A 26,123-nucleotide genomic window follows, 5' to 3' on the forward strand; every position below is an offset into this window, starting at 1 on the left:
GTGAATGGGTTTTTAGTTTTCCAGAACCAAAGTCCTATCATCAAGTCACAGGTGTAGACGCAAGTTTTGGGGCTCAACTGTAATGGTTTATTTGAGCAACATAGCAGATGGTCCTGATGCCTCCTCGTTTCCTGTTTTGTTGGACAGGGAGTGCAGCAAATATATATGTGTGATGAAATGATTTGATTATGTTATTGATGTGCCAGAAAATAAATATACGTTTCTCACGTATAGTCACTAAACGATAACCTGGTCAATGAAAGTGAAGCTTTGTGAGGTTACCATCACCTCTGTCAGAATGTGAGCCAATCCTTTGCACAGGAGCACGAGTGCCCACAGGAAGCGTGAATTAGAACAGCAGATTGCTACTGGTGCAAACAAGTAGGGTCTCTTCATGTATAGCTTTGTACCCTGAGAAAGATGTGTGAGGATCAAGATACGTCACATTAAATAATTTCAGTTTATAGGTGCTGAGATGCCGTGAGTATGAAGTAATCCTGTCCGCTACAGCCAACACAAAACTTTTGGTCGTGTTCATTAATATTCTGCTTGTACAGAGACACTGCTAGTTTCATTTGAAGAAGCACTAGCTGAATTTTCTGAGAAACTTACAGTCACATTCTCACTATACCTGAAAAACATGTCATTGATGCTAAATAGAACAATTTAAAAGCATAGAACAGTAACGCCATTTACTTTGAATATAGGATGCAAATTTTATACATTTTTTTCCCCCCTAAAATCCACATTCAAAAACTGGTTGAGGGTGTCTTGTATTCGAAGTATTAAGGTATTTTAATTATTTGATTGGCATGTCCTGATTCCATTAATTCACTTGGTGCTCATGGATGAGAGAAACCTTTGCCCAGTAACAGCATCTGGAGGAACCAGAGAGAAATCTTCATATTCGTCCACTTGAAACACCTGTATATCTATTGTCTGTGGTACCTACATGCACTTTCAGACAAGTGCACAGTTTAAGAGACATGTGTACTGTTTATGATATTATGTAGAGTCTGAGACGCCAGTTTACTTCCTGAGGTGCCTATATCCAAATCAAGTCATTTACTTATCACTGGAGACATTTATGTGCAGTTTGAAACGTATGCATGCAATTTGAAACAGCTTTGAGACACCTATATATAGCTTAATACACATATAGAAATGTGGACACTAACGTAGAGTGAAGGCACCCACACTAAAGTTCAGACAGCTACTTAAGGTCTGAGGCACCTGCATGCAGTTTGAGTCACTTAAATAACGTCTGAGATGCATGCATCATATCCGGTTTGGCAACAAGCTGCAGCCTGGACATCCAGGGTTCGATTCTGTGAAGCGGCAAGATTTTTCTCTTCTCCACAGTGGCCAGACTGACTGGAGCCCACCCAGTAACCTATCCAATGGACATCCAGGGGTAAAACGGCAAGGGTGTGAAGCTCACCACTCACCTCCATCAAGGGACAAGGTCCCCCAAATGTCTTGATGCATAATGCTTAATTACTTTACCCATATTGTACATCCAGTTTGAGGCACCAATATAGAAGGATGTAAGACGTTAGTGTGAAGTGTACATCGAACCATATGTAAAAGTTTGCTGACGTTTTATGGAGTGTACTGCTTATCCTCAACCCCACCATTTTGCCCTGAAAATGGAGACATCGTGTTCTTCCTGTACGGTGATCCCAGAACAAATTCATATATTCGCGGCCGAGTGAGCCTTGCAGAAGACAGTCGTGTTACCGACCGTTACCGACTGAAGCCCGCAGCTACCATAGACAACCCGGCCAATGTAGTATTGCTACCTTATGATAGATAGCACATCAATCGATATTAGTGAAATGCACGTCGCACATTTATGTACAGGGGTTGGTAATCCGAATTGATCCGAGGGATCCGAGTGATATGGTCATGGGTTTGTGTTTGACATTTGAAAATGTGAAATGTTAAGTATCTCTTAGCAACCAGTCTTTTGTAAATCGCAGAGGGAGAAAATGTCAGGAGTTGGGAATGTATTGTTTCCACGTTCTAGAAATACTTCGAAACTGTCAACACGAATAGATGCTGATGGAAGAGAAGTTGAGGTAACTAAGAGATAATCTAAGAGGAGCTCTTGCTTTATATCCCTATTGAGGTATTTAATCAGGTTCCTGTTAATGTTTTGAATTTTAAATATATACGAGTATATGTTACGATGCAAATAAAATTTATGTATTTAATTACCGGGGTTATTTTTTTATTATATTTGGTTTTAGTGCTTCAGTCTGAAAAAAAGAATGAAATATTAAGTATTTTATTCCCCCCCCCCAGCACCTCATGGAGTCCGTATATGAAGCAGTAGTGTGCATTATGCAAGCGCTTTTGTATGTGTTCGTTATATTAGAAAGTAACCCATGTACTGGGTAGCATACAGTGAAGGTAACACAGACAGACCTCAACCCCAACACTGACCTTCCATGTGCTGATTCCAGTGATCACCATTTGTAGGGATATGATTTTACTGGCCAGTCAGCCTGACATGTCTGTCATATAGCAAATGCATTTTCTTCTTTTGATAGGTTGAAGTGCGAGAAGATGAAGAACAGAAAGTTAAATTACAAGAAATTGTTGATCTGCTTGTGGCTGCAGGCTATTTTAGAGCTCGTATCAAGGGCCTTTCATCATTTGACAAGGTAACTTGTAGTTAGTGATGAACCTTACGACCTTTGAAATTTGGGATCAATGCTGTGTATATAAAACTGTGTGATGATGCAAGCAAGTACAAGTCAGAACCATTATTGCTTGAGCTGGCTTTCTCAGTACTGTACCAGCAAATCACACTGTGTGCTACCAGAGGAATAATTACAGTTTTGCTCTTTAGTGTACTGAATGCTTTAAATCTTTCCATTTTTACTTGTGAGGCCAGCTCACTTATATCTGTATTTTTCATGGTTTTGTGTGATACAGAGACTTATCACTGTGATTCCCAGAGCTACCTAGTGCTGACATATACCAGTATGTGTGGGTAACACTTGCTGCCAGTGCAACAAACCCCTTTAGTAGTATCACAATGAGGTGGAGGAGTTGGCTGGCTTCATTGTAGGGGACATCATAGAAGTAAAATCCAGAGTAGAAACAGGCATACTGACTGCGTGATGTTCCTATGTCATGTCTTTTGAAATCTGTTCCTGGTTTCTTGTGCCATAATTGTGAGAGAAGATGATGTTTCACTGTACACTGTTTCTTGACAGAGGAATTCTTAAAATTCTCTCCAGATATATTAAGGTTTTGGATCTGGTTTGGAGACAGATTGCCCTCATGTCACCAGAGTTTGAAGCACGTATCATATTTCTGTGACGCTTCTGTCAGTTTTTCTTTACTTATTATTATTTGCTTGCACTCAGTAGCTTGCACAGTTGATAAGAAATTCTTTTTTTGCAGGTTGTTGGAGGAATGACATGGTGCATTGAGACTTGCAATTTTGATGTTGATGTGGACCTTCTCTTCCATGAAAATCTCACAATTGGACAGAAAATGTATGTACCGTTTTTATTTATCTTCTGTTATGCTCTCTGGAAACACACAGAGTAGAGCTGTGGGGCATCTTGGAGTCTTCACACAGTTCACACAACAATCAACTCTTAGCATGAAGTTCTGTCTCTCTTGCTCCATGCTCTGGTAATGTGCATCAGAACGCCCCTCGTTCAAGATTTCAGTTTCAGTGGGACAGTGAAACTTAATGTCTGGAAGACTGTTCTTTGATGAATGTTGTGGATTAATGAGGCCTTGGAAGAATCTGTAGCCATCATGATCTTGTGTTCTGTTTGCAGTGCTCTTACAGAGAAAATAGTAGCTGTACTACCTGAGATGAAGTGTCCGCACCGCATCGAGCCCCATCAGATACAGGGCCTTGATTTCATTCACATCTTTCCAGTCATACAAGTAAGTAAGTGGTCGGGCTTGTGCGATTATGATGAGTTGTGTGTGACACTGTGACGTGAAGATGACAGAGCTCAGACGTTGCTACCTGTCTGCCCACCAAAGTACTCGGCACGACATCGCAGGAAACTGTAATGTTAATGTAGATTATAAGCAGTTTTTACCATAAACAGAAAACTGATTTGTTGCTCTTTACATTTATTTAGCTCTTGTAGTCATTTTGTCATATCGGTCTGCAGTTGTGCTCGTATGCAGTTTGTTCCGTGGATAGCTGGCCCCTCCCAGGGAGAGCATAGAATGAGAACAGGGTGCTGAGGATAATGTGTGGGAGCGAGAGAGAGGCAGTGACAGGAGGGTGGAGAAAACTGCATAATTAGGAGCTTCATAATTTGTACTCGTCTCCAAATGTTATTAATGTATTCAAATGATGGGGATGTGGTGGGGTTGGTCATGTAGTATGCATGGGCGAAATGAAAAATTTATAAAGTCTTGACCTGAAAACCTAGATGGAAGAGGTCGTAGATAAATATGTTGGGAGGATGAATTGAATTAATCTGACTCTGGAAAAGGACCAGTGCTGGACTGTTGTGAACACATTGATGAACCTTCAGGTTCAACGAGAGTCATACAGAAAGTAAAAACCGCTAGCACACATGCACTGCTTGCTGTCTTTGCCTGGGACATTTTATCCACCCTTCTTACAGTCTGGACCTGGCTTCAAGTGGTTTTCACTTGTTCACGCCCTTGAAGCAGTTTCTGGGCAGCACACACATGGGTATTGATGAAGAAGTGAATAAGACAGTTAAACACTGGTTCAGTGGACTAGCAGCAGATGCCTATGATGCAGGCAGTACAGAAACTTGTCACACAATCTTCATGGGGTTTATAGAAAAATTATTGAAGGTCTGTAGCAAAAAAAAACTCTGTGATTTTAGTCCGGAAGCGAATTATACCGACCGAGCGACCGCCACTTGTCGCCAAAGTTTAGTGCCAACTTTTGTGGATAGAGGGTGTTGCATGGTCAACGCAACAAATCCCCACGGCTGTTAATTTCGGTTTTATAAGGTCTGTAGTTATGATGTGAAATGAAATGTTTTAATTTTAATCACCAGTCGGCGTTTACTTTCTGGATGATCTACATATAAAAAAAGGCAGGCAGTTCCTTGTCTAGCTGAGTGATAAGTAGGACTGGAGTTAGATGTGCCCATACAGACTTTACAAACTGATATCCCTGTGTGTAGGTGTTGCCTGAATCGTCTAGAGCCAGTGCACATCCACACATTGGCTGTCCACTCAGTCTGGTGTCTGTCTTGGCCTCGTTAGAGACCGCAGTGTTTCTTTGGGTGGTGTAGAATAAATGACAACTTCCATGTATCTTTACAGTGGCTTGTGAAAAGATCGGTGGAGACCAGAGAGGAGATGGGCCATTTTGTTCAGTCATTTGGTGTGAGCCAGTTCAATAAGTTATGTCCATTGGTTGAAAAGCAGCGAGTGATGACACAGCAAGAAAACATTCTGCGAAACATCCTTACCATCAAGGTGAGCGTAAATACCAGTATCTGCTGGATTAGTGGTGGTCATTGAAACTGCCACAGGCGTGCAGAATTGGTGCGCTGACACTGTGCAATGGATAAGAGTACCAGGAAGTGCTGGGAAAGTAGATGGCAGCCGTTAGCCAAGTTCCTCCTTTGATGTATACAGGATGCCATCACATGTGGACCACACTTGCAACTGTGAAGGGTTAAAATATTTTTGTACTCAAGAACATCTGTGCCACTACCACACAAAAGCTTTCTGATATGTTCGAGACCTTCGTTAAGAAATTGTTAGTAGTATTAACACTACTTAAATTAGTAAGTAATAAGTCCTTTGATTCACTGTGTACTCTTATGTGCTTTCATAGGAAGTTTATCGACCGCAGCGTCACTTTCGCCGGAAGGATGCTCCACCTGAAGAGGAAGAGTCCTGCGTTCAGAGCACCCTCCTAGAGTATGGCTACAGCCGCACCGTTGCCGTATCTGCCGCAGCAGAACCTGTAAGTTACTTCTCTGCACACACATGGCCCATTGCTTTGCATCATTAATGTTAATATCATTATGGCCACATGAGTCCATACTCCTGCATGATAAGGATTAATCAATTTAATATACACAGTAACTTTAACATTCAAGGACCTCAACTGCTCTAATGAAATATTTTTTTTAAGTTTATTTAATGACACTTTGAGTAACTGAGTGACTGACGACTTCTCCAGAAGGAGTTAAAGAAAACAAAAATGAAAAAATATAAATATTAAATAATTAAAAATATAGAAGTAAGACATGACAGTATTGAAAAGGTATAACCAATGTACAAAGACAAAATAGGCCCTTTTGTAATGTTTCATAGTGTACCAGTGTTGCTCTGCAAATGAAGCTGACATAATAAATATGCAAAAAATATAATTTACAATATTATATTTAAGCATGCTGTTGCACTTTATACGATATATGATATAACTCCGTCCTAAGCGCAAACTATATTTATGGGTCTTTCATTTTTTCTTCTTTACACACTACATGTTTTGGCTCCAAAGGCCATCATCAGGTGTATACACTCGCGTATCTGTTACACTGCACTTATTTATAACTTTTTAAATTTAAAAACATAGGTCTTCCTGATTAGCACTTATAAAATCTTCGGCAGCGGCATGCACACAAGAAGACTACACAGAGTAAGTACAAATAACAGTATAAACACATAAGAAAACATTACGTACATTATTAGTAATACGAATATTTGTATATTACAGATAACACCTATACAATACTAGAAACAAGGAGAAGCCGCTGCATCACTATAGACATAGAGCGAATAACCCTGACATTTTTAAAATTAAAATTTAGAAAAAATGTTTAAAGGATTTCAAATTAGAACCGAAGATTTTATAAGTGCTAATCAGGAAGACCTATGTCTTTAAATTTAAAATGTTATAAATAAGTGCAGTGTAACAGATACGCGAGTGTATACACCTGATGATGGCCGTTTGGGGCCGAAACATGTAGTGTGTAAAGAAGAAAAAACGAAAGACCTATGAATATAGTTTGCACTTAGGACGGAGTTATATCATATAAAATATAATTTACTTTGAAACCCTACAGAAATGGCCCCATAACATCATTTGGCACTTATGCTTATGTTGTGATCTTTAGAAATATTGCGTTTGTCATTTTAGGGAGAGAGAGGGGAGGAGAACGGTGAGCAGATCTTCCCAGAAGTACAGGAGACACAGAGGTTGGAGGAGGTACATCACTCGTTGAAGTTGTGCTCTTTGTAAAAATGACTTTAATTTTTATTTGTTGGGTGTGTTTTAATTTTGTTTGCTGTTTGATTAGAGCTATGTTTCAGTGAGAGTAAGTAACCTGTGTGTTTTGTGCATGATTCACAGCAGCGAATTCAGACCCTGATGAAGAACATGGCACACGTGGCAGAGCAGGAGGTACATTCTCACAGCATTGTCTTTTTAAATTCTGTGCTTCACTTCACCAACTACTTTATTGTTAAGATGATGAGATGGGCTGGGCATGCAGCAAGCATGAGGAAACGATAAATATGTTTATAATTTTACTCTAAAAATATGAAGGGAAGAGACCTCTTGAGAGACCTAGGCATAGGTAAGAGGATATTATTAAAATGGATTTTAGGGAAGTTAGGTATGAGGATATGGACTGGGTTGAAGTGTTTTAGGATAGGGTCCAGTGGTAGGGTCTTGTGAATGTGGTAACAAACCTTCTGTTCCATAATAGACCAGGAATTTCTTGACCAGCTAGTGACAGTCAGCTTCACAAGAAGAATTCTGTTCCGTGGAGCTAGTGACAGTCAGTGATTTCATAATTGTAATGGAATGACAGTATTTGTTTGACACTGTCATTAGCTTACCCAACCTGTGTCTCAGTTAGCAGTTGGAGGTCAGATGCTGACGCACCGGGGCAGAACAAAATATTACATTACATCCCCTATGTCAATAGATAGATCCCTTGGATTCCTGTTGATAATTTCCTTACTCTGACATACTGCAACCTGCTAAACATGGCTGGGCTGTAAGTTGCAGAACGTGTATATTCCGCAAGTGACACTTCCAGTGGATTGGGCCCACTCTGACTGTGAAGGGCAGTGACCAGCACTCCTGCTTCATGGTTGGGAGGTCCTGGGTTCAAGTCTCAGTCCAGATACTGGCTGTTCTGCCTGAGTTCTATTGGCTTTCCTCGGTCCCTCCATGCAGATAGCAGGACGGCGCCTCAAATCAGCCATGGCCACATCCTTCCAGTTTGTGTATTGTGCTGTGAAGGTCATACCATTTGACTCTCTGTGGCCTCAAGTACTGACAGCATTGCTAATTTTTCGTTTTCCCTACTTGTGTCATTTACATATGGATACTGCTGCAGTGCGATCTGTTTTTAATGCCAACAGTAGCAGAATGCAATTTGAAATGTTAACGCGCTCTCTGTGGCAGCCGGTGTGTGGAGTGCAACAGGACTGTGTTGTCACATTCACTCTGGGGCATCCTGTGCATAGTAATTGTTACCAGATTTTGTTTTTGTTGTAACAAATATGCATGGAATTACACGCATGTGAAGTAAGGATTTGTTTAAACCATTGTTGCTACCTATGCTACCTGCTTTAATGTTAGAAAAAATCCTGCATTTTGCCTGCACAGTGTGAGTAAATGGTCACTGTGTTCCTGAAGTTCTGTAGTTGGTGGTTGTAAAGGAGGCAGTGATTTCTTATGAAGGGGAACTGAATTTATATAGGTATTGTTTAGATGAACTTCCGGTGTCAGAGTGTTGAGGATGAATGATGTAAGAAAGAGATGAATTCTCTGGTTTCAATACAATTTATGTTAAGAAATCTAAAGTGAGCAACAGGTCCTTAGCAAGTGATGAATAAGAGGTAGTGGTTCCTGGGACTTCGTCACATAGACATTTTACTTGTATTATGTGTCTCAGTTTATAAAATAAATTACATACAAATAAGTATATGTAAGTTATACATAAAATACTCCTTCCATTAGACATACAGGGATTAAAATCATATGAACCTGTGCAAATAAGTTTAAGTGCATAACTGAGTAAGTTGGTGTATAATATTTTAGAAGGAATGCAGGCCTTGACTGACAATTTCGTGTTTTTTCTCTGTCTCTCATCAGCACTGTCAGATGTTTCAGGATAACCCCCTTCAAAATTCTCACCTACTTATCATTTATGTTCACCTTGAAACCAATGTCTTCTCATCTGCTGTCCAAAAGAATAAAAATTAGAATATACAAAACAATAATTTTGCCTGTGGTTGTGTTTGGGTGTGAAACTTGGTCTCTGACATTAAGGGAGGAACATAGACTGAGGGTGTTTGAGAACAGGGTGTTGAGAATATTTGGACCAAAGAGAGATGAAGTCACAGGAGTTTGGAGAAAACTGCATAATGAGGAGCTTCATAACTTGTACTCTTCTCCAAGTATAATTAGAATGATCAAGTCAAGGAGGATGAGGTGGGCAGGTCATGTAGCACGAATGGGGGAGACGAGGAATGCGTATAGGATATTGGTGGGAAAGCCAGAAGGAAAGAGACCACAGGGAAGACCAAGGCGTAGGTGGGTGAACAATATTAGAATGGATCTTAGAGAGATAGGATGGGATGGTATGGATTGGATAGATCTGGCTCAGGATAGGGACCAGTGGAGGGCTCTTGATGAATGATGAACATTCGGGTTCCATAAAATGCTGGGAAATTCTTGAGTAGCTGCAGAATTGGCGGCTCCTCGAGAAGGGCTCAGATCCATGAGTAAGTAAGTACCATATTTGGTACCCTGTAACCTCAGCAGTTGAATCAGAATTATTAAATAATGTAAGAAACAGCCATCGTATAATACTGTACAGATGTAGGAAGCTGACTGCCACTTCTGTTTGCAGGGCCGCCTGACTGCAGGCGTTGTTGGTAATATTGTGAGCTTGCAAGCTCAGGAAATTGCTCAAGCAGCCGAACGATACGCAGAATTGCAAGCTGAGCTAGAAGTAAGTATTTTCTGAGTTCTGTACACAATTTATATCTTATTAATTTGATTTCCCTATATGAACTGCTGACAAAATGGGTGCACAGTGTTTGTTGTAATTGAGCGCTGATATTTTTGGTCTGAATGTAGACATGGATAGGAGTTCCAAGCAAACAGATTTTCTTTTTATTTGACTGCCCTGTGAGAAGGACTGTTTGGAAGATCAGAGTGGAATGTATCATCACCTTTGACAGTTTTGCACAAACTGAAGACGCAGTGGGAAAATCATGTTCATCTGTGCAGGCACATGTCATCACTGATGCTAGTAAACACATTTCGATGGTAGTTGGTACTGTGGGGTTTCCGTGTTGAAAGATGTCACCCAAATTTAATTTGGATTTGTGGTGCTCAGGTGTAACTCATATTTTATATAAGAGGCTGAATTCAGGCTTTATTAGGTTTCTCATTATCTTCTTTCTATGTGATGAATATTTGTAATAATAGTCAAAGTTGCCCAGTGGTTGAGACTGTCTCATTCCAGTGACCACATCACACTGGTCGCCCCCTTTTTGCCCAGCGATGGAACCAGCTTCTAAACCTTGTGTTTAGAATAAAATTTAGAGAGAGCATAATAGAGAATATCTAGGGTATTAACACTGATGAGGTGTGTTGGGTTTGAGCCACATCAGCAATTAGACTTGACCATTTGCAGCATAGGTGGCCACTGCCATGTGACATTCAGTGTTTGCAATCCTTGAGCAGGGTAAAGGAGGCGCCTCTCCGTCTAGTCATGCGAGAGCCCTAGCAGCACTGGGCAAACAGAAGGCTGCCCTCACGGAACAAGAGCTGAGGCTGAAGAAGGAGAGGGCATGTTTGGAGACAGCGATTGAACAGGAGTCATTGCAGCTGCGACAGGTGTGTGCAGTTCGCGAGCAGGTGGACAAGGAGCTTAAAGACATGGAGTCTTTGGAGACTGAGGAAAACCAAGGGTATGGTGTATTTATGTGAAAGTGGTAGTGCAGACAGGATGATAGTGATAAGGAAGGAAGCCTCTGTGTGTCAACTTGTTCGTTTTGTTTTGTGCAGGATATTGCAAAAGCTGCAGACGCTTGTGGTACTGGATGAGAGCCTGAAGCAGCAGGATGTGCAGTTCCGAGATCAGTGCAAATTGGAACTTGGGAAATTGCAGAAGCTGGTCAAGTGAGTGCCACTGTTTCATCTTTTTGTATAGAAATGTGTCTGTTAAGCATAGAGGGACTTGTAGAATGTTGCAGACATATTTCATTTAACAAAAATTCAGCTGCACTGAAAATTATAGTAAACTCTCACTATACCTTACAGCCTCTTAAAACAAATGTCATTGTTTTTGCCAGCATTGTTTGGCTGATTTTATTCTCAGCGTCAGTGTAAGTCATAATCCTTGTGTTAACGTCTACTGGCCATGCGCACAGTGTATTTGGCCAAGTACTCTGTTCCATCAGCGCTGTTGCCCCCCCAAACTAAATTATGGCTACCAGCACCTATGGTGCCAGGAGATTTAAAATCGCTAGACCCAGATGATGCCAAACTTGAATTTTCTGTTTCATGTCATCTCCAACAGATAAAATACATCAAAATTCAGTAAACTCTATAGAAGACTATAAAATTAGACAGTACATTGTTGTCACATGGTATTAGGCAACTAATTTCCAGACGCTAGTTCATCTGTTTGTATTGTTGCAAGTTCATTTCCTCAGGTTGCCATTTTTTAATATTAAATGACTATATGCCCCACAGTTGTATCCAGCAGATACGTTTGCATGTCTCTAATGAGGAAATTATTGTGGCTACTTCCGTGTGTGATGTCTGTACAATTCGTTCTCCCTGTTTCCACTGCAGGGATGCACAGGAGAGTGCTACACCAGATAATGACACTGATAATGTGTCAATACAGTTTGAAGAGGAACAAGATCGTGTTCAGAAACTACGTCTTCTGCTGGCTAAACGAACCCGATCAATTGCTACACTGCAGAGGCAACTGGATGAGGTACCGGGTCGTGCGGAGCTGGCACAGTATCAGCGCCGGTTCTTAGAACTTTATAATCAGGGTAGGCGCTAAGTTACAGACCTTCAGTGATAACTGTGATGCTGGCTGTTAAATCTGCTCTTGAAATTAAGATTCTTCACAAGTGATTTCATTGATATCCGTGCACACTGTAACATCTCTGCTCTGAGTTAGCTTTTGGTATGTTCAGTATAGTCCCTGCATAAAAGTGTTCAGAAGGAACTGGGATGCCTCATGAGCTGAACCTGCAGCATAGTAAGAGGGGAGGGGGAACAGCAATAGTGCAGCTCTGAAGCTGGGGTCCCTTGTTCTTCAAATTTATTTTTGAAGAGGGACTGACTCACACTATACTGGTGCTATGCTCACATTTTGGTTTTGTGCTGTGTTACAGCTACCAGACTACATGGTGTCACCATCCAAAAGACTGTAACCTAAGAACAAATAAGATTGATAGTTTGCTCATTTTCAATATAATTATTTTCTGCGATGGCAGTTTAGTGTATCTGAACTAAATATTCCATCTTTTATTCTTTGGTTACCTTTTTCTTTTTCAGTGGCTGCCAAACATAAGGAGACCAAACAGTTTTATACTTTGTACAACACACTGGATGATAAGAAGTTATATTTAAGCAAAGAATTAACATTACTGAACTCCATCCTGGACAACTACACAGAGTGAGTGCCAGTAAATGTTCACTGCACGGTTGCCTTATCAAAAAAGAGGTTTTACATTTCCTATAGAATTCTGCAAGAGCAGTTTGTATTTTCACGTGTAAGGGGGCATGCATGATGAATAACGGGTTATAGATCGGATCATTGGATTTATTTACACTTAGGTAACAGTCTCTCTTAATTACAATCAATACAGCGCTATCGGTGATTCACACACTCTCCAGTTCACCGTTGCACACACACACACACACTAGGATTCTCAGTTTCCGCTAGTCATCTCCTGGCAACAGATCTCAACACAGAAACTATCACTTCAAATCATTGTGAAGTCTTCTCCTCATACAGTCTTGTACCTGGGTTAAGATACAAACGGTAACACTCATGTTGTTCTGCTGTGTATATATAGACCAATTAGAATTGTGGTATTCTTTGTTTTGAAGGGCCATGTCGTCGACAAGTGGTAAAGAGCAGTTTATGAAGCAATTTGACGCTATTGTTGAGGGCATCAAGCAAAACAAAGTGAAAGTGAGTACCAGTGAGAATAAACCCAACTATTTCTCTGAACATGGTACCCATGGACACTGACCAAGTGCCTGAGTTGTGATAATGAGGACAACAAGGGAAGGGTTGGGGTTTAAATCCAGTCCTGAGAGTATATGGTTTCAGTTTTTTTTTTTGCACATTATCAACAAAAAACTGCAAAAATAAACCTTTTGGCTTTGCCTTATATGGCTGTTTGCATATAACAACATCACAATTGCTGTGTAGATATTACTGAAATTTAGTTTGGGGGCAGTTTTTGTCAATTTTGTCTGCCTATTCCAGTTTTGGTTCAAATCAGGCAAGAGTAATGCGCACTCTGCATGGAGATGTACATGCGTTTCTGTGCCCATTTTGGGCCTAAGCCACTAAATACCAGAGTGTGAAATGTTTTGAAGAAAATGTTGGAGGAAAAAATAAAACAAAAAGTTATGTCCAGTATAGTTTTTCTTAAGTTTTACAGTTTTGAAATAAATTAAACCTAAGAGTGTAATTTTCAGAATTTTTACTCCCTGCATTCATTTCCTAACTTATTGGGGTTTACTTGTTGCATGCTGTTGTATTATTAGTACACTGATTTTTAAGGAGGATAGTTAAAGTATTGAATGATGATTTAAAGAAGTAAATACTCTGTTGTTCCAGCATGTTCAGGAGTAGAAACTTTTTTAAAATCCAGTTTCCAGATAAGAGGGTGGGTCCATATTTTCAGGCCCCTCTGCTCTGCATGCAAGAATAATTTCTCCTCATGGTGGTGTAACTGTTCTAAAAGCTCATGTGCCACACGTGACATAACGGCAATTGAATCAAATTTAAATATCTCAACCCCTGAACACTGAGAGGGAAATTCGTTGCCATTGAAATTTGTTTGCCACTTGTGTCCAGGCAAACACATTAGTTTACCGCTTGGAAATATTGGCTTTCACTGAAGGAACTAAAGTACCTACTGTAATTTATTTTTGTTCTTAATGCCATTCCCTTAACACTTCTATGGATTGTGAACTTTTGTATTCTGTCGCAAGATATAGAGGTACTAGGATCAAGATAATCCCACCTAAAAAGGAATTCATGTAAGACCCTATTTCTGACATCAGTACCTGTGCAAAAATAAGTAATTTTTAGTAGAACTTCTCATGGCTTCCAAAGCAATGCATTGAGAGGTTTAATAGAATATATGACACAAACTCCGTCTTAAGTGCAACAATTTATTATACAATAGAATACAGTACTACAATAAATTGTTGCATTTAAGACAGAGTTTGTGTCATATATTGTGTAAGTGTAACAGGATGCTTACATATAATATAGGTTTAATAGAGTTTAACACTAAGAGAACCGGACACAAAAACGTCTAAATTTGAATGGTTAACACATTCCTAGTAGAGCACTATCAGGACAGTAAATAATTTCGGTATCAGTAAACTCACATTTCAAGATCTGCCAATTAATAATGTTGTACAGATGGTGCAAAAGTGGCATTACAGTTTTAAGTCCAGTTGTGAGTTGTCAAGGCAAGTCTTTTTTTTTTCGGGGTTCGCTAGTCCAATAGCACTTGATTAACCAGTGAATTTATCCTACAAGCAACAGTGTCCATCAGAAACATGAACTGTTTATCTGCCATGTGGTAGCCAGTTTTAACTGCTTTTAAAATGCATGGCGTACAGTATGCAGGTAGTCATAAACTGTATCATTACTTTTGCACCATCCTGTATGTCACTCAGAAGGGGTTGTCTGTGTTTCAACAAACTGTAAGCACTGTTCACTGAAAACTATGTTAAGAACATTTCATTGTATTCCCAATTGTAACTTAAAGCACTTTGTTGCCCCTTGAAGGTAGAACACAGGCATAGTGAGGAACATCAGCGCCGAGACAAGTTGAGTCACGAGCTGTTGGGATTAGTAGAGCAGCAGCGTCGGTATGTGGCCGCTGTGAGACAGCTCACCATTGAGTGCCGTCGTAATGAAGCTATGCTTGCCCGGCTTCGAGGAACGTAACTTCTGTCCATAAAATGTTTGTCACAAATACTACTCAGTTAATGGAAATATACTCTCTAAAGGATGGAAATGTTAGTCATTCTGTAAGAGTGAGGTATGAATGTATGAGGAGTAGGCCTTCTCAGCCCTTGCACCACGACCTACAGTGGTCTGTTGTGCTTCCCAAGAGTGAGGTATCTTGTTAGGTAACATTGCCTGCATATGTATGTTTGCATACTTTATATTTGTGTGTCAATTTGGCCGTACTCTACAAGGCTAAAGTAGGATTATATTTGTATAATAAATGTGTTATATTAATGCTTTCCAATCAAGTTTATTTCTGACCTCACTCCTATCAGCTGCAAATTATTGTGTGTGCAAATTAAAAGAAAAAGACAGTTTGGTGTGAGAAAATTTAAACTTCCTGTCATTTCCTGTTCTGTACACATACTGCTAGAAGATATACCAAAGAACATGAAAAACAAAGATATAACAGTCAGCATGCAGTCATAACATAATCAGTTTTCTAGTGGTACCATTTGTTTGTCATGTATTTAACTTTTATGATAAGGCAGCTTTTTCTTAATTAGGTGCCATGACATGATGTATGAGGCAGTTAAGGTATAGTGGTACCATTCTTAACCTCAGCACTGTATGGGAATGGTTGTTTCTGTAATCTTGAGGAAGCTGGGTGGGCATCAGAGGTGGTCTGGATGCTGTGGAGGAATGAAAAATCTCTTGGCTCTGCCAAAAGTCAAATCATGATTCCTCAGTCATTCAGCCTGTCACTATGCAGACAGAGCTACTCGTTTTTAATGTCGTGAAAAGTCCAGGATTGCAAGCATACTATCAGGTATTGTGGTGTAATGGACAGAACAGGTTCAGCACTGAGGAATGACAGATTTAGATTGTCATGCAAAGTCACTTTGGGTTTCTTTTATTTGGAAGGGTTGCTAGAATTGCAACAATGTGTTTAGAAATTAAAAATCCAGCAAGTATAAAATGGGAACTATTTTCACGCCATGTAAAACAAGTCAGTGAATGAATAGTATGTCCAGGTGCTTGTTATCGCTTGTAATGGCGTCAGAAATTTTTCCAACCACAGCCAGTGGGTACTAGGGACCGACCCCTTTTGCAGTCAAAAATGGTTATTGGATTAGGTGGTGACAGTGATAAGAGACGATGAAACGTAGTTTTAGGTTATATAAATGTTAACACATTTATAGTGAGAGAGGCTCTCTCGGTCGCCCATTTGTAGTTTCCCTTTTTTCCCAGGCACCCAAAAGTTACCCAAGGTTTGCGAGTTCGCCATATTTTCGAAACGTGAGTTTAGCGCGCATTTAAAGATGAAATTAACTCATTCGTCCCTTGTCGTTCACGTGATATGGTGGCAAGTTTGGCTGACCAATGAAAGTGCAGAAACTGGTCGTTCAGTTCACTGGTATTAATGGTAAAGTAAAGTTGAATTGGCTAAGAGAGGCAAGAGGTGCACATTATGGTTCTCGTAATTTTTTAATAGACTCATACGATTGCTGTTGATGGTAAGCGAAATAAACTGTTATAATGCATTGTTTAGACTTGCCGAACATTTTTAAGGTCTTAGTGTGACCGAAACGGAAATATTTTTCTTCGTTGCTATCCGTCTCCGTTATGCATTCTTATTGTTTGTTTCGATGTAATAGAATCGATTACAAGTCGATAATAGCTAAATGGACGTGTGTAAGGCATTAATCTTTTCAGACGTAGACAGTAAAGTAATATAAGAAAACGTAAGATGAAGTTCTGTAATTGTATGCATGAATGCACTACTTGGTTAATTTGGGAATTGTACTCTGCCGGCCCTTCCGCCTGCATATTAATCTTCTGGATTTTTTCCTTTACTGTTTCTAACCCCCCTCGAAATATTTACTTTCTTTTTTGGATTCATGAGGGTTACGTAGATGTTGGTGTTTTGTTAAACCGACTTTATTCAGGCGAATATGATGTAGTCGGTATTGCTTAAATTTAAATCTCATGGTGCAAAATACTAGCATCCTATGCTGACTTTTCCAAAGGTTCAGAAAGATAGAGCCCAAGCAATTTAACATGATTGATCACTGTCAGTTGTAACCTTTCCAGCCCTGCTGTATACTCCAAAGCAGCATATTCTTGGCCCACTGTACTTTCCTGTAAAGTATGAAAATTAGAAATTTTACCTGAATTTCAAAAAGGTTTTGAGCATATCTGAAGGGTACCACCTTCTGGAATGTAATACCATGTAGTCCAGTAAAGATTCAGAGACATTTGGAGGAACAGATTGCCCCCCTGATGATGTAGGCAGCATCTTCCTCTGGAAGAGTGAATTTCTGCAGAACTACACAGCATTACATCCCAGATGATAATAGGCTAAATAGTCACCGCTGCAAGAATCTCCAATCCAACATTTCAGTTCTGTTTTCAGAAAACTTTCATGAATTTGTAAAGCAAGAAGAGAGCAATCCAAGAACATTGTGTATTTCAGAATTTTACCCTGGTATTTGCCAGCGTTACTTTCTCTTATGCAGCATGCATGTTAATTATTATTAGAACCTGTGTCAACCTGTGCTTGGATTTACGGAATGTAAATAAATTAAACTTAAAATTTTTGAGACATTGCAGTGAGCTGAGATGAATCGGGTGGTATGGTGACTTAGCTGCAGATGGTCTCCAACTTTCTGCCTAAGAGAGTTCTGGAACCTATCCAGGCTTGTGTGCAGGAGGTGAATGTTAAATATGGCCCAAGCATGTATGTCCATTTATCCCAAGTGTTGAAATATACAGACATTTATCTCAGAATGCACATGTGGTTTCACAGTATGCTACATTCACAGGAATTCCCTACTGAAATTCAAATTTCCTTAGTTACACTACACTGTCCAGGCCTTCCATTAAGAAAGCTTTCTTTTCAGACAAAATTTGTCCACATAGACATGTCATAGCATTGGGGAATTATATAACAAGACCCCAACCATCCACAGGATCACATGTCTTTCTTGGGCCATCTCTCCTTTATGGGGAACTTACTTTGTAGTACTACTGTACTTCTGTGGATTCCTTAAAAGATGAGATCAGAAAAATTATCCGACAGTGCTAAGGGATGGTAATTTTTGTGAAGTTCATTCCTACAAATTCTCTGTATAGTTTTACTTCCGCTCACCTTACCGGTCTTCATGGTGTGACATGTTAAAATACCTTCATGCAGCATCAGATGGTAGGATGATGGTAGATAATGATTGCAGAGGATGTGGAAGGAAACGATCATGGCCTAATTGGAGTTACTCTCCTGACATCTGCCTGGAAGCACTGAGAAAACCCGTTGAAAATTGCAGTCTGCAGAAGCAGTGTCATTTGAGCAAACATCTCATCTGGGTGTAATTCCAAGTAATCCCATAGAGAATTAATGCCTTTGACTCATTATTTGGTGAGTTGAAACACTTGCACAATATGTAACAGACATGTTGACACACACAGTGACCTTTGGCCTGCAGTATATTGTGTTACACCCTATATGTAAGTGTAATTTCACCGAGTTCCTGCTTAATAAATTCGGCAGTCTGCAGTGACCTGCAAATATGTAAGTGCTTTAACCCTCTGAAGCACACTATCACCTATTGTAACATTAAAATGCTTTGCAGTTTGTCAAGATGGTGTATTTATATGTTTTGCATGATTCCCACAGTAGACAACAACTGAAGTAGATGATGTGTTGTGAATGGGGTAGGAACTGAATTCTTACACAATATCATTTGAATGAACTTCTGACTCCAAAGGGTTAAAGGCCAATACTTTATTTCATATCTGTTTGTTGAATCAACTCTGTTCTGGTTCGCTTCACTCCCACTAGTGACGCAAAGACAGCGTACATCTATTTGATTGCAGCTTTATAGCAATATATCTCCATCTCTTGTCTGGGTTAGCAGGTTATCCTGTTGCTGTCTGGATATTTGGAAAGATGGCAAATGTTTTGGTGATTGGTAATGGTGGAAGAGAACATGCAATTTCTTGGAAACTGGCTCAGTCAGAAGAGGTATGATTCTCAAAGTTTCATTTAACTTAGGCCTGTATAAAGAAAGCAGTCTTCTGGGATTTGGCACCGTGTATATGTGGTGTTAACCGACGTTTCGGAGGAACGTATCGCCTCCATCTTCAGGGTAGAAGAAAAANGCCTGTATAGTTTCATAAATCTGAAGATCTGACAAAGTCCCAATAATGTGTCATGTTCATAAATCACTGACTGTAGAGATGAGAATGATTCTTAGAGTTTGTGCTGCTGCTGTGTAACTCCCTTCAGAAGCTAACAGTGGCTCACTTACTCAAAAATTTCCCCACATTTATGGAACAAAAATTTTCATTACTGTGTTGATAAGAGCCTGCCATTGGACGTTCTCCTGAGCCACATGAATGCAATCAACTTTGTCAACTGTGTTTCATTGTTTCAGGGGGTATGTATGAAAGTTGCCATTATGACAGTGGCTTGAACAATTTATGTTGTAGTAGAGATCAGAATGGATAGCGTTCGCTACACCTACACTTCTTTCTGTTACTATGTCAACTGTCATAATATGTATTTCACTGTACTTTTAAGAAAGCATAAACATTATGATTTAGTTAGTTAGTTATTAGAGAGGGTGTGGTTCCCCATGCACTGAGACCTGTAGTGGTCCATTGTGCTTCCCTCTATGATTTCTACCAGCCTCTATATCCTACCGGTACTGGTGCTTACCATCAGTCCCGCCCAGCCAGCGAGACCGGCTCTACTGGCTGAGAAGTATCTATAATGCTTCCCCCATCTACCGGAGCTATTAGTGACTGCTGTTGGGCGGCAAACGTCCGCAATTTTGCTCAGTGACCTCCTTTGGAGGTATGAGGTTCTTTTACGTGCCGTGAAGCTACAACATGGGACCCACGGCTTAAAGTCCCTCCCGGAGGACTTGTTCCCTGAATTTTTCCACCCTTAAAAATTCGACGACCTCCGCCGGGTATTTGAACCCGCGTACTACGAGTCATGAGGTGGGAACGGTACCTCTAGACTACGGAGGCCGCTACATTATGATTTAAGTTATACTTCTGCACTTACATTTTCAATGTCTCTTTTACATAACATCATAAGTAATTAATTATAAAAGAATTTTAGCTTACTTTGTTTTCTATAGCTTGTATAGGGGGAAACACATCATCATCATCATCATCATCATCAGTAATCTGTCAAGACGACAGGTCCACAGTCTCTTTCAAAACAATTCCTCCACTTAATGCGATCTAGAGCTTTCTCCTTCAAATGACAGTATCCTCTTCTGTCCCCAAGGTCATCCAGCATCTTCTTACGTCTTCTTCCTCGTCTTCTTGTCACTTCTATCCGCCCATCTATCTTTCCTTCGATAGCTTCTTTTAGAAGGCAGTTTCTGCGTAAAACATGACCAATCCAATTAGCCTTCCGTTTTCTTATTTCATGTAGGATATTCCTCTGCTCACTGACTCTAATTAACACTTCTTCATTTCTCACATAATCGGTCCAACTGATCTTCTCCATTCTTCTCCAACACCACATTTCGAAACTTTCCAGATGTTTCTGATCTACTGCCCTAAGTGTCCATGTTTCAGCCCCATACAGAGCTATGCTCCAAATGTAGCATTTCACTAGTTTCTTCCTCAAATTTAAGTCCAATTTGCTGGTAAAAAGATTCTTCTTCTTGCTAAATGCAGCTTTTGCCATGGCAATCCTGGATTTAATTTCACAAGTACACCTTCCATCATCTGTTAACAAGCTACCCAAATATTTAAAACATTTCACATTCTCCAGTTGTTTTTGGTCTATCTTTATTGTGACTGGGGTTGGTTGTCTCGAAATTTTCATTACTTTTGTTTTCTCCACATTCATTTCCATGCCATAGCACCTTCCAATTTCAATTAGTCTATCAATCATGCCCTGTAGCACAGTTTCTTCCTTAGCCATTAACACAAGGTCATCTGCATATTTCACAGTTTGAATAATTTGCCCTCCTACTTTGAAGTCACCGAGCCCATCCAGAGCTTCCTTGGTAAGGCATTCGCTGTACAAGTTGAACAGAATTGGTGATAAACAGCATCCATAGAAACAGAAATATTTGATCCCATTGAATTTCATTGTACAGAGGTCTTACTGTAGTTTGTTCATGTTGTCATTTCTGATAGCTTAATTATTGATTTCAGGTCAAGCAAATCTATGTGTGTCCTGGAAATGCTGGAATATCTCAAGTTAACAAAGTGACATGTGTGACACTGAATGTCAAGGACTATGAGGTATGCTTTACTGTATGTGTCAAAGCCATATGTTTATGAAATATATGTGTTGCTGAAACCTTTAACCAGTCCACTTGCTCTTAAATTGACTTACTCTTTGACACAAGTACTTCCCTGAGCTTACATTTTCTTCACTTAAAACATTCCCTGTTGCTACATATCAGCAACATAACTGAGGTTCATTACTCCTTCTCCAAGGTCCACCATATGACCCACTTCTAAGCTAGGTCATTGCAGTTTATATTCTTGCAGCCTGTACCTTTGAGATGTATTTCAGTATCATCAAACTCTCAGTGTTATGAATGCTTTCTCTCAATGGGCGCTCATTTCATATACAAATGGACCTCTAAGGATCTTGTTTCCAGCTGTCAGCTGGTATTAGAGTTACCAGTTTTGTGTCTAGCATTTTGGCTTTTACAAATGGTTTGGGCCCTACAAAGTGTATTCAACTGATGCTGCTATTTTATATCACTTTTATGTCTGGACGTTCCACGCAATTTTTTTAGTTCCATTCATAGGGTCTTAATGACAGGCTGCCTGTACAGTCCACTGTGTTTATATTAATTTAACATACAGCTGATTTAAAAATTTCCTAGCAGTTTTACCCACTACGTTACTTTCAGATCACTTTACATCCTTTAAAAAGTAAAGGTTTCCCTGTAACAGGCCGTGGAGGCCCGTGGGGTTGTGAGATGTTGAAGCTCCCACATTTTCTATAGACAGTCGGCTCACAGATGGCAGTGAGGTTGTCAGCCTTATGCACTGGCCGCCATTTTCCCCCAGGAAGATCCCTGGTACTCATTTCTGTTAGAGGCTGAGACTTTGCATCATGACAGACATATATTGCATTTACTGTTTATTGCATTATGGATCTATATACGAATTTTAGACAGGCAAAAATAGCCCTAGAGGCTGTTCCGCCCATAAATTCCCCTCTGGTGCACAACGGTGGTACTGAAGGTAAGCAGTTTGTAGCTCACGATGGTTGAACATGTTTCAGTATAACAAGTGAAGTGTGCTGAGCAACGGGGAGCCATCTCACTACTTCATAACTTCTTTCCTATGCCTGTTTGTTGGGAGTACATGTTTTCTTTGTAGGCTGTTGCTTCATGGAGTAAAGAAAACAATATAAGTCTTGTAGTGGTGGGACCAGAAGATCCCCTAGCAGGTGGCATCGCAGACGTGTTGCGTGCACATGGAGTGGATTGTTTTGGCCCAAGCAGAGCGGCTGCTCGTATTGAAGCTGACAAACACTGGGCCAAGAGTTTTATGGACAGACATGACATTCCTACAGCAAGATGGGGTGCTTTCACATCGGCTGATGAAGCTAAGGCATTTATTGCAAGGTATGACATCTTTTGAGTCCATTCAAATTTATTTTCCACATATAAATTATCATTCCATTTTGGTACCTCTGCTGGTCTCAGTGGCTTCACCATTTTAATGCACATTCCGTCTCTGTCTGCTTGAACACTGGGATTGGATCCTGTCCCATGTTTTTCTGTATTTATATTGTCTTGTGTAGGTATAGGGCCTTAGGATGCGTCAGTCTCCTGTTCAAAGCATCCTCCCAAATGAAAAAGGATTTGTAATTTCAGAAGTTAATTCTGAATTTAAACAGGCCTATTTTCTTAATCCATAAACTTGAAGACAAAGACTTGGTAAAACCTGAACACTTCATAATTTGAATATAAACAGTTGCCTTGCTGAGTGAGTTGTGCAGTAACTGGCCAGCCATGACTGGAAATGAATAGCCTCGTGATGTAGTTTGTTTGCTAAGCTGTAATTAGCAGTTGGTGCTTTTGTATCTGGCACTAAAGTTACATATTCTGAAGTGAGCAGAAAGGTGAAAATTTTACTCCTTTTGAAGTACTCTTTTTACTTGAAGATTACCGTCTTCTGGTACCTGACACTAATTTCGCTTAGTGAAGGGTGGAGTCCAGCTGCGTCCACATGGCATGGCGGCCACTGATGGGCCTATTGTACCTGCCCCAGGTGATTATGTTGGAGAATTTGGTGGAATGAAGATTGGCAAGGGAAACCGAAGTACTCGGAGAAAACCTGCACCAGCACCACTTTGTCCACCACAGATCCCACTTGACCAGACCCAGGATCAAACCTGGGCCGCCGCGGTGGGAAGCCAGCAACTAACCGCTTGAGCTATAGCGCTGCCTTTACCTGATACTATATAGTCCATTTCATTATTACCAACATTTCGGAGGAACATGCTGCATCCATCTTCAGGGTAGCAGTATGTAGTTTCAGGAATGTGTGTGAGTTGGTATGCACACACAAAACTACACAATGTCACAACCCAGGAGACCACAGTGTTATCATCACCATGCAGACTGCAGCACTGATATGTGTTAACATGGATGTAACAACAAATTACTGAATTACATAAAACCTCTTGCATACCTTGCTCTTGGTGTTGTGTCTCGGTTATCTGGCTGCTGCCAACCCCTTCCCCCCAAGCCCCTAGCTCTAAACAGTGAGGGAGTGCTATCTAAAATAAAGTAAGTAACAAATAAATATATACTGCATGACAAAAAATAAAGTTTCAAATGACTGCTTCAGGAAAACACACAACAAAATATTTTTGCTGTGTTCTTCTTCAGCGCCAGTTTCCCGGCATTAGTCGTGAAAGCAAGTGGACTCGCAGCAGGGAAGGGAGTTGTGGTAGCATCTTCACAGTCGGAAGCATGCAACGCACTGGACAGCATTCTGACAGATCACAAATTTGGAGCTGCGGGGAACACTGTCGTCGTAGAGGAACTGCTGGAAGGAGAGGAAGTGTCGGTGTGTATTCTGTTTGATTTGAGTTCCAGTAGATGTCAGGAAATGTTGCTCTTGGTACCTGATTGTCTTATTTTGTTGCTGTATTGTGTTCTCACGGAGCAAGTTGGTTCACAGAGGAATTCTTCTGATTTGAATCTGGGAAGTACCCATTTCAGATCTCACCCACAGGTTGTCTTGTTGCATTCTGTGCTTTTCCCCACTCCCTCCAGGCAAATGCTGGTGTAGTACCTGAAATTGGACCACAGTTGCTTCCTTTCACATCCTTTCCAATTTATTATTTGTTAACAGTGCTACTGTTTGGCACTGCAGTCTGAAATGCTGACAGTATTGCTGAATACAGAACAAGTGAATAAAATATATGCCTTTCTTGCATGGAGTACATAAAATGACGTAAAGGCTAGGTATGTCTTTACTGAACGTTTCATTTCCAAAACTACTTACCAGATTTTGATTAAATTTAGTATTTGAAGATTCACTAGAAATGTGTGTTTTATGGGGACTGGAAGTGCAGGAATGTTTAGCGAATTCTGGGGTTTGTTGCTGTGAGACGTCCTGTTCTTATCCAATACTTATTATTATTATTATTATTTAGAGATGGTGGGTTTCCCCATGCACCGCGACCAGTTTGATCTATTGTGTTTCCCTCTATGATATTCTACCAGTCTCTATACCCTACCGATAAATGGTGCGTACCATCAGTCCCGCCGAGCAAGCGAGTTCGGCCACTTGGTTAGCGGTGTCTATAATGCTTCCCCCATCTATCGGAGGCCATTGTTGGGCGGGAAACGTCCTGGAATTTGGCTCAGTGATCCCCTTTGGGGATATGAGGTTCTTTTACGTGCCGTAAAGTTACGACACGGGACACACAGCTTAAAGTCCCTCCCGGAGGACTTGTTCCCTGAATTTTTCCGCCCTTAAAAATTCGACGACCTCCGCCGGGTATTTGAACCCGCGTACCACAAGTCATGAGGTGGGAACGTTACCTCTAGACTATGGAGGCCGCTTTATCCAGTACTTAGTTCAAGAGATTCAGGTGCATATGTTACAGACAGAACACATCAGCAGACTTCGTGTTTGTGCTGTATGTCCCAGTAGAAGCGCACTCGAGACATCATGAAACGGAAGACTCAGATTCGACAGACCTTCAACACTGGACAGTATTAATATAATTTAAAAAGAGGGGATGAGTACTAATTTTGTAAAGTTGTATCACATTATTTGCAGTCTGTATAATGACTGAAGCACTTCTTTGTTGTGTAGGTTCTCGCATTTGTGGACGGATCAAATATAAGTGTCATGCTTCCGTCACAAGATCACAAACGTCACATGGATGGTGATACTGGGGCAAACACAGGGGGTATGGGTGCGTACTGCCCCTGTCCTCTGATTACAGAGTCTGATTTAGCCGCAGTTACAGACACAATCCTCCAGAAAGCAGTAAATGGCCTGAAGATGGAGAAATCTCCATTCATAGGTAAGATCTCATACAAGGTCACAAAAACGAGGCCAGTCTCGCATAATATCTTAAAAGTGTTCTATATTTCAGCCTCACATCTCAAAGTATTACATTCAAAGCAAAGTTGATAGTTTTGACAAAACATTTACATCAAGCCATTAGGTCATTCTGACATCGATCTGTTACAAAACTAGGAGTATGTTGCAGGGTAACTGACTATACATTGCTGACATTACCGTGAAACTCATTCAGTGGTAAGAGACAGACATTGCTGGAAAAAATAGTCTTAATCATTTGTAGTGAAGAAGAGAAACGTTTATTTAACCCATCCACTGAAGGTTACAATTACAATCTTCTATCATGTAGCGTAGTTCTGGAGGAACCATCCCCCCCCCCCCAAAAAA

The 26,123-nt window shown here is 40.4% G+C and overlaps 2 protein-coding genes across 6 annotated transcripts in view; both read left to right on the plus strand.

Annotated features, from left to right (window-relative positions):
* Positions 1-1,873: 1,873 nt before the first annotated feature.
* On the plus strand, positions 1,874-15,495 carry LOC111862141 (coiled-coil domain-containing protein 93). Of its 2 annotated transcripts, XM_023847314.2 has the most exons (15): positions 1,874-2,081; positions 2,556-2,669; positions 3,418-3,512; positions 3,807-3,918; positions 5,299-5,454; positions 5,819-5,950; positions 7,130-7,198; positions 7,343-7,393; positions 9,861-9,962; positions 10,703-10,929; positions 11,027-11,140; positions 11,819-12,027; positions 12,539-12,659; positions 13,097-13,181; positions 15,027-15,495. In XM_023847314.2, the coding sequence occupies exons 1-15, from the start codon at positions 1,992-1,994 to the stop codon at positions 15,186-15,188; spliced, it is 1,839 nt and encodes a 612-aa protein (XP_023703082.1). In that variant the 5' UTR covers positions 1,874-1,991; the 3' UTR covers positions 15,189-15,495. The 2 variants fall into 2 exon arrangements, with proteins under 2 accessions (XP_023703082.1, XP_033606466.1); XM_033750575.1 differs by lacking the exon at positions 7,343-7,393.
* A 1,111-nt stretch (positions 15,496-16,606) lies between these two features.
* LOC111862131 (trifunctional purine biosynthetic protein adenosine-3) overlaps positions 16,607-26,123 on the plus strand; it is a 22,206-nt gene continuing 12,689 nt past the window's right edge. Inside the window, exons 1-7 of one of the 4 annotated variants that reach the window (XM_023847285.2) lie at positions 16,607-16,708; positions 18,425-18,606; positions 19,106-19,212; positions 21,375-21,464; positions 22,563-22,810; positions 24,083-24,263; positions 25,524-25,737. In XM_023847285.2, coding sequence (XP_023703053.1) covers positions 19,138-19,212; positions 21,375-21,464; positions 22,563-22,810; positions 24,083-24,263; positions 25,524-25,737 — 808 coding nt within the window. In that variant the 5' untranslated portion in view covers positions 16,607-16,708; positions 18,425-18,606; positions 19,106-19,137. Of the gene's footprint in view, positions 16,709-16,848; positions 16,937-18,424; positions 18,607-19,105; positions 19,213-21,374; positions 21,465-22,562; positions 22,811-24,082; positions 24,264-25,523; positions 25,738-26,123 lie in introns of those variants that run through there. The other 3 variants (XM_023847286.2, XM_023847287.2, XM_023847288.2) reach the window with 3 other exon arrangements.

The sequence above is a fragment of the Cryptotermes secundus genome, unplaced genomic scaffold, assembly GCF_002891405.2.
Source record: "Cryptotermes secundus unplaced genomic scaffold, Csec_1.0 scaffold770, whole genome shotgun sequence".
NCBI lineage: Eukaryota > Metazoa > Arthropoda > Insecta > Blattodea > Kalotermitidae > Cryptotermes > Cryptotermes secundus.